Raw genomic sequence first — 8,719 nt, forward strand, 5'->3', positions numbered from 1 at the left:
CTTAAATTCTATTAATCTATTTTGGCTCTGAAATGAGCCTGGCTTATTTAAAGCAGAATTATGGTTCTGATGGCTTAAGATACTAGTACAGCCTAGTGTGTTACTAGTAGTGTGCTAGATACTAGTACACTCATGTTAATTTTAAATTTCCATTTATGTTATGTCATCCCTAGTTTTCCCACTTGAATGTATATTGGTTAAGTCGTTTTTTTAAATATATGAATACTTTGGATTTAGTCAGGGTTTGAATTTTTCCTTTGAATCTGAGAATACGATTTTATTTCCTTTTGCTAATGAAGGTAGGGTAGGCTTTCCAATTGGCATCAACTTGGGGAGTATTTTTTAGATATTTTTTAGATATTTCTTTTCTACCTTTAGAAAGAAGTTAATGTTCAGTAGGTTCTAGCACATCTGCTAAATAATCTTTGTACTTTCCCAGTTTAAAAGGTTATTTAAAATATTTGTGAAGACTTTCTTGTATTTTTGTTGTTGTTTTCCTTCAGGTTTCCCAGGCTGGAGATTTGCTGATTGAAGTTTATGTGGAAAGAAAGGAGCCAGACTGTAGTATTATAATCAGGGTGAGAATATAAAAGTGATTTTAACTAAACACTCTCTCATAAAGTATGTAAAATATATTTTCATACTTACTTTTGTAACTAAATGCGAAAGTATGATATTTTATCTATCACTATTATTTTAAAACTATTTTATTATCTGTGTTGCCTAAATTTTATAAGGACTTTTTAATGTGTGTTTTTAAAGAGAATGTTATCATCCAATTTCAAAGCAGAGACATCCTCCTTTAGTTTTATTGCAGTATGCAGTGGTATAAATTTTCACTGTCCTGTGGCTGCAACACAAGTTGCAAATTAACAAGTATGCAGTGAATGCTGTTTTTTAAAATAGGGATATGCATTACTGAGATTAAAAAAAAGAAAAAAAAAAAGTAATCTGTAATATTTCCCTTCTTTATACCAAGATAAAAATACCTTTTTTTTTTTTTAATAATTTTTGGAGGGTGGAGAAAATGAGTTTAAAGTTATCAAAATATCTGTCAGCTGAAAAGGATAACTTCACTTTCATGCAACAAAATAAGGAAAGCATACTGTAGTTTAAGAAACATTAGTGATTACCAGTTCTGTGAATCTCTGCATTTTTTTTCTTTAGCCAACACAAGGAAGGAAGACTTAAAAAAAAAAAAAAAAAAAATCAGAAAACAGTAACTGCAATATATTATAAACTGACATGATTTGTATTACAGGTATCACCTTTGACAGAAGCAGAAGAATTAACTAATGATGTTTTAGGAATCAAAAACATTACTCCCAACAAAGATGATATCTGGGCTGCTTTTGAAGTACTTGAAAATGGAGAGCTAGGTTAGTGATTCTTGTTCATGAAATTTTTATTATTTTCAAGATTTAACATATCAAAAGGTTATTTAAAGAGTTACTTCAAATTTTTATAGAAATAAAAAAATAGCTTTCATGCTGTTGTTTTATATCTGGGTACTGTGACATCCACATGATTTCTTTCTAAACTTTGTTAGAATTAATTCAATTAATTGCTTTTAAATGCTTATAATTTGGTGACTGAAAAAAAAAATCTTTGTATTACTTTGGCTTACAGTTCATTAGCCATCAACTACAGAAAAGTACATCTTGCCATGAATCTCAAGGAAGAAACTTATTTTCATTAAGTCAGTAGTTGACTGTATAAGGAATAATGTTTTCCAGAAAACGAGAAAAATCTATGCAATACTTGGGGAAAAGGACCTTTTTTATTATTATTAATTTAGTCAGTTATTTAAGCATGTAAACCAAAAAAAGGAAGCATAAAGTTGTGTGTAATCCTGTGTTTATTGCCAGTGGCATTACGATGTAGATAACACACCCTTGAAACATTTGTTTTAGATACGGTTCTGCTTCCAACAGAGGCAAAAGTCACAAGGTCACAATGTTCATGAACTGTAAAAAGTTTCAACATTGGGATTACTTTATGCATATTGGAACCTGAACTTCATTATTAGAGATACTTAAAATAAAAATTGCGGGATTTGTTGTTATTGTTTTTATTCAACATCTTATTTTGATGATTTTTCAGTGTCCCCTGATTTTTGAAAAATACCTGAGGGACAGAAATACACTTTTAGTAAAAAGCAGCCTCTATCAGCATTTCATTAAGTTGCTTTTAAACAGAATGATCCTGGCATCTCTTTACATCTTACAGTCTTGTGGTGGTGCTACATAGACTTGTGACATTTCCTGATTCACAGATGTGGGTGTCAACTGACAGACAATGCTAGCATCTGTTATCTTTGGAAGCGTCCTGGTGACTCTAGAATTCCTATTTCTTTTGACTGAGTAATGGAAAGACTTGAAGAGGGATTTTTTATTTTCTTGATCTTGATATATAACACAGGAAAATGAAAGGTAAAGTAGATATTGTCAAGAGAACATAAAAGGAAACATAAAAGACAGGCCTCATGGCAGATTCTTAGTGTACTTGCATGTAACAATCAGTGTTTTAGTGTTAACTGGAAAGGTTTTTTAAGCTAATGACTGAGAATGGCAAAATTTAAGTTAAAAGTGAGACACTGCTGGCTCTATATTGGTTTATCAGTATTGTTAAGGAATTCAAATGTATCCTATTGAAACGAGAGATTTACAGAGCACAGTAGGAAGTGACATAGCAAAAATAAAACTTGGAGCAAGCAAAGTCCTAATTCAACACCTACCTCCAAGTAGTAGAAATCATGTTGATGAAATGTTTCCTTCATGGATCCTTTTGTGGAGGAATCATCAGAACAGGCAAATTAAATGAATAAAGCTGAAAATAATGCATATAGTAACAAACATTTATCAGGGAAGACTCCACTAGTGCTATGGCTGAATCTGGCAGATTTTTAGAAGCCTGAAACAGAAAGAAAATAACAGAAAAATAGTTCTATGTAATACTAAATTACCAAAAAATGAGTCTTTGCTGTTAAGTTGTTCTTATTAGCATTAGCTAACAGATAGCATTAAAGGTTACATTATTAAAGGCATTAAAGGTAAGTTGTGATTTTAATATGTCATGACAGAAACAAAGTTTGCTTATTTGTTTCAAATGTACATTAGACCATCGTGCATTTGTGACAGAAATTAATTTTCTGATAGTGTTCCTGCCGTAGTCCAGTACCTGTCCATTGCATTGTGATACTGGTTCATTATACTCAATCCTGAAGTTTTATGAGAGTTACATTATTATTTATTTTTTTTTTTTAACACTTACTGCCCTAAAAATGAACTCTGAGAAGTCAAGAAAATTAGATGCTTACATTTTGTAAAAAGCAATTTTCTCCTGATATTTATTGCTACTTAAGACTAAAATGACTAGTTTTGGATATTTACCAGCATATGATGACCTAAGTAAAAGGGTAATTGGATGCATGTGTTGACTGCTTGCTGTTTGAAATACTGAAATTGCAGTATTAAAAATCAACTAGATTATTTGCATATAGAAATTTTTGAAATAATTGATAATTTTATCTAACCTAATGCAGAATGTACAGTACCATATGCTTTTACAAAATACGGTGTATATTTTTTTTAGTAATTTGAGCTTGATGGATAGTTTATAAATGAGGTGTGTTGCCAGTAAAATAGCTAATGCATTTCAGCATGATGATTTATGTACCATGTAATCCATGATGACAGATGGTCGTAAATGTAACTATAAATACGACAGTAGGTGTTTACTCTGGGAGTGCTGGTGTTCTAGGAAGATGTGGTGATTTGCCAGTGTTTCTTGCCTTTGATTTGTCAAGTTACTCTCCTTAAAAAGGAATTTTATTTCTTGCACAAAGGCAACAAGTTGTTTTAACTTTGTTGCTTCAAAGAGTTGACTGTTTCCCAGAAGTTGAAAAGAATCTGAAGAAGTTGGACCATTTCAAGCAAAAGAGCCAGAAGAAATTGAGTTATAAAGTGGCGATTGGTATTTTTGTTAGGCTGCTCTGTTGTTAAGTCTGAACAACAAAATCTTTATGTAAGTGATATAACAAGACTATAGGTAAGGTAGATTTATTTATTTATTTATTTATTTATTTTTTACATTGCAAACCAGCCACTGTTTTTCTCAGCCACTTAGCAGTGTGCTGTTTTGGCTGCCGCTTTCTGGAGCCCTGGTGTTCAGGAAAATGTGTTCTGCTAGAGTGTAGTGCTGGACAGTCTCAAAGCAGCTGTTGACATTTCAGACTCATCTACCGTAGCAGAAGTGAAAAATGAGATTATGGCATCATGCCATCAGTGCCCAAGAGATACAGGGCTAGACTGCCTGACCCTACGTGACAGCGTCACACAGGCGTGACTTTCCAGGAGCTGTACTCAGCTTTTCTCAAGTGTTTACCCACATAAGTTTGTATGCAAATGGGAGCTTTTTGTGGAAAAATCAGTCTGTGGAGTGAAAATGCATCCACTGCTCTAGTTGTGTCTTGCAAAGCCACTGTTGAGGTTTGGTGCTTTCCATAGGTGCTTACTGCTGAGAGTCCTTGGGTGTGTTCATGGAGGAGCAATTATTTAGAGACCAGTACCATATAGAGGGAAACTGCTGTGCTGTGCACTATCTCTCCATCTACATCAGGATTGCCTAGTGTGATACCTAAGACTGCGCTGCAGTGTATGTCACATTCAGATTTCTGCTGGATCTGGTAATGTGGAGTTAGGGCCTATTTGCAGTGTCTTCCCAACTTTCACTTGCGTATGAACCGTAGTTTGTGGAATAGAGTACTGATGGGGCTTTTGTATCACTGCAGTGTTTCAATTGTTTCAATCCTGTGAAAGGTCAGAGTTTCTTTTTTTTAGGGTGGATATGTTGACAAAGGTATGTTTCAGCAACCGGTGTGTTAAAGTGCCCTCACAGTCTAGTCATGCTTTCATCAATTTATATTTTAATCTTGTTGTGCTCTTTGCATGGATTTGAGATTGAAAATTGCAAGTCTGAAAATTCTCCAACCACATCAATGGGGATAAGAACCAGTAAATCTAAATGCTTTTCCCTTACAGTTGAAAGGAACGTAACAAAACTAAGGGTCTGCCTCAGCCTGTTTTGGTCATTAACAAACAATGCAATCTATGCCAGTATTCTTACTTCATTTTTTACATTGTGCTCCAAATGATTTTTTTGTTGTTGTTTTTGTTTTGTTTTTTACTTTTTAGCGCGTTTCTTGTTTTGTTTAGGTGTGTTTTTTGGGTGTGTGTGTGCGCGTTTTTTTTTCCACAGAGCATTGGTAGCTGTAGTGATTTTTTTTTTATAGAGCCCGATGCTGTCTGATTGTATTTACATATTCCCTGTGATAATTTCCAACCTTTTGTATTAGTTTGAAAGCAGTGTTCTAGTATATCTACTGAAGGAAACACTAATAACTAAATACAAAAGAATTGCTGAACATTTGACTTTTGCTTCTTCAGTTTGATACTCATTACCTATGCAAATCCTGCCAGCAAATGTTGCTGCAGAAAGTCAGCGAAGTGCTTAATTGCCTTATTTTGAAAGCAGTGTTCTTCTTCTGTAGCTTAAAGTGAAAGAAACAAACAGTGCACGTGTAACTTCTAAGGGTCTGCAGTCTTGATTTTCTTATTTCAGCTTTTTTTTTTTTTTTTCCTGGGCATTTTTCAGAACGTCCACTGCATTATACGGAGAATGTTCTAGAACAGGTTCTCCACTGGAGTTCACTACCAGAGCCTGGCACTGCATATCTGATAATAAAGAGATTTCTAACAGCAGACATGATGAAACTCTACAGTGGTATGTGTCTTTTGTATATATCATCTTGTTGTTTTTTGTTTGTTTGTTTATTCTGTAAACCAGGTATTTCATGTAGGGACACAGGGATGGCAATTGTTTTTATAGATGTCCTTATGTAGATTCTTACATAGATGTTCCAGAATACCTGAATTATCAATATCTTATAGAAGTTTCTGTTTTACTAAGGGTTATGCTGACTTACTTGTAGAACAAAAACTACATCATTTCTATGTTTTAGAAACTATAAGCTCTGCCGTATAAACATATATGAAGAGAAACCCTGCATTCTGCTAACAGTTTGTGAACTGTGGAGCTTGAGACTACTGTTTTATCTACAGTAAAATTCTGCACAGTCCTTCCACATCTATAGTCCACCGACTTAGAGACAGAGTATATAAGTGTATATATGTTATATTATATATTATATTTTTATATAATTATATAAAGTATTTCTGTTATATACTTGTATGCCTCCAAACTAATTTGAGTGACGTAAACAACTGAATGACTTATGTACAGCATGCGGCTTCTAAAAAGGATGAGAAATTTAGATCTGACACTTGAAAGGAAACACATCTCAAATATAAAGTGGAAAAAAAAAAAAGATTTACAAGCTCGCCCAGTCATTTTTTTTTTCCTGCATAATACCTGGAGTTAGATCTCCCATGTAAAAATGTATAGTATCCACTCTGAGGGAAGCAGGAGTTTAGAAGTTAAACATGTCCAAAAATGACTACCCTGTCAATTGAAAGCAGTTGAAATCCTGTGTGTTGTCACTGTGAAACAAGCAATGTTGACATATGTTGCCTGGTTTACTGCCCAGCTGATTTAATCTAATGATTTATTCAAATATATAATCTTTTTCTCTCCTGTAGATTTCTTATCCGTAAAGAGAAATATTAATTTCTTCATCAGCATGTCTGTTCTGTCTTGATTTCAAGAAGTAAAAATTATGCTGTTATGCTTATGCTTCTGAAAGTAATAGCTTTCTTTCATCATTCTCTGTTCTTGTAAAAGCATATTCCACAGATATGAACAAACCTTAACGAGTGTGCTGTTCATGGCTTTTATGTTTGAGTTTCACTATCTCTAAATGTGTTGCAGCAGATAGTGAATAGAGAAATGGCCTAGTTCATTAAATTATTGATATATGAACTCCCATCACCTCGCTATGTGTTCATGTATAATCAGAAAAAGGGAATGGGTCATAAGGACTGTGTGTGAACAACTGCTCTGAGAAACATGTAAGGACGAGGCTAATGTCTGAAGTTCAATTTACAAAATGCTGTGCTATCTAAAAGGGAGAGCTGCCATTTGCCCTCCTCCTTCTCTTCTGCTTTCTACATCCATTTGTTCCCTCAACCCATTTCAGTAATTGAGTTTGAATCAATTCTTTTCAGTTTGACATTGGTCTAGGCATACTGGCTTTTGATGACTGAATGTTTAAATTTGTCTCATTTTGGTATTAAAATAATTAAAACCTTATTAAATAATTTATATTGGTTTTCTCAGTGGTTTGTAGGGAAAAGTCCCTGCCATATTGTTAGCTTCAAGTGTTGATCTCTGCAAACCTGATGTGGCAGAGTAACTTCATGTATAACAAAAATCTTTTTTTTGAATGTGAAATTGCCATTTTAGGGAGCTTTTATATGGTGAATAGATTTTAATTTCTAAAGCTTTACTTTTTCTAACTGCTTCTTGTTATAGTAAAATAAAGATGCTTAAAATAATGAACAGTTCTGTAGTCATTTTATCTCAGAGGTTCTGAGACTAGCTCCTAAATTTTCTCTGAAACATTAACAATAATGAGGAGCTAATACACATTCATTAGCTTCAGCAAAACAGTGTATGCATTGTGTAGGCAAAGATGCAGAGAAGTCTGCAGCATTCATCCACGTTTTATAGCTGCAGAAATTTACATGTTTATTGTTTCTAATCTTGTACCTGTATATGTATGCTTAAAACAAATAAGTGGCAATTTCAAGTCAAAAAGAGTTTTAGATCAACTTTGATACCATCTAGTGATGCAAATACAGAGTGAGGAAAGTTACAGGATCAGGCCATCAGAGGAAGGGATGGCCTTCAGTTTCCAGAGCGAGGCAGCATATGTGGTGGTTATTCTGGAGCTTTCCATCTCAAAGTACACACACCGACCTAGAAAGAGGGAGGAACACCTTAACCTTGTTAGTCTTTTACCCTCTCTATGTGGGTAATTCCTCCTCACTAACTGAGCAGTAGGACTGAGTCCAGATATCCAACCAATGCTCTGTGAAGTGTGGTTTTTAACAGTGGATTCAGGCCATACAAATGGGTGGGTGGCTGTCCTCCTTTTCAGTAAAACCAGTAGGGCTGTGATCATATTTATGTTTATAATTGAATTCCATTAATTTCCTTTGTTTCTCTGATTTATGTTAGAATCTTACAGACTAAATTACAATACTTCAGACCTTCTTTTTTCTGTTAATGTTACCTCAGAGCTTTGTGTCATCAGCACTTTTTTCCTTCCAGAGGCCTTAATAATATATGAAATAATGTTGGTTCAATAGTGAACCTAGAGGAACAACTCTTAGCCTCATTTCATCCTGGCAACTTATCGTTGTCTTCCCTGTCAGTGAAACTTCCCACATTTCCTTTACATAGCACTTTCTCCTTTTTTATAACTCTTATTCTCATTTTCTCAATTTGAAACAAATTTCTCATGTTGTACAATAGCAAATGTAGTGAGGTCTAGATGTATATTTTTCCCTTGTCTAGAAATCAGTTTTCTAGAAATCAAGGGGAAAAAAAAAAACAAACACTTCATTTTGTTTCAGTATTTTCAGCAAATTTGTGGTGATTTTTCCACTTTGCTCCAAATCTTTAGTTATTCTCTCTTGACAATTTATTCGATAGCTTTTGATGCTTGTTGAAGCAACATTGTCTTTCAAGTGCTGTT

At 34.0% G+C, this 8,719-nt stretch overlaps 1 protein-coding gene across 4 annotated transcripts in view; it reads left to right on the forward strand.

Annotated features, from left to right (window-relative positions):
• ARAP2 (ArfGAP with RhoGAP domain, ankyrin repeat and PH domain 2) overlaps window positions 1-8,719 on the forward strand; it is a 121,779-nt gene that overhangs the window by 94,149 nt on the left and 18,911 nt on the right. For 3 of the 4 annotated variants that reach the window (XM_035325778.1, XM_035325779.1, XM_035325781.1), the window contains 3 exons: window positions 504-578; window positions 1,262-1,379; window positions 5,656-5,784. In XM_035325778.1, the coding sequence (XP_035181669.1) occupies window positions 504-578; window positions 1,262-1,379; window positions 5,656-5,784 (322 nt within the window). Of the gene's footprint in view, window positions 1-503; window positions 579-1,261; window positions 1,380-1,919; window positions 2,159-5,655; window positions 5,785-8,719 lie in introns of those variants that run through there. The other variant, XM_035325780.1, reaches the window with a different exon arrangement.

The sequence above is a fragment of the Oxyura jamaicensis genome, chromosome 4 (assembly GCF_011077185.1).
Source record: "Oxyura jamaicensis isolate SHBP4307 breed ruddy duck chromosome 4, BPBGC_Ojam_1.0, whole genome shotgun sequence".
In the NCBI taxonomy this organism is placed as follows: domain Eukaryota; kingdom Metazoa; phylum Chordata; class Aves; order Anseriformes; family Anatidae; genus Oxyura; species Oxyura jamaicensis.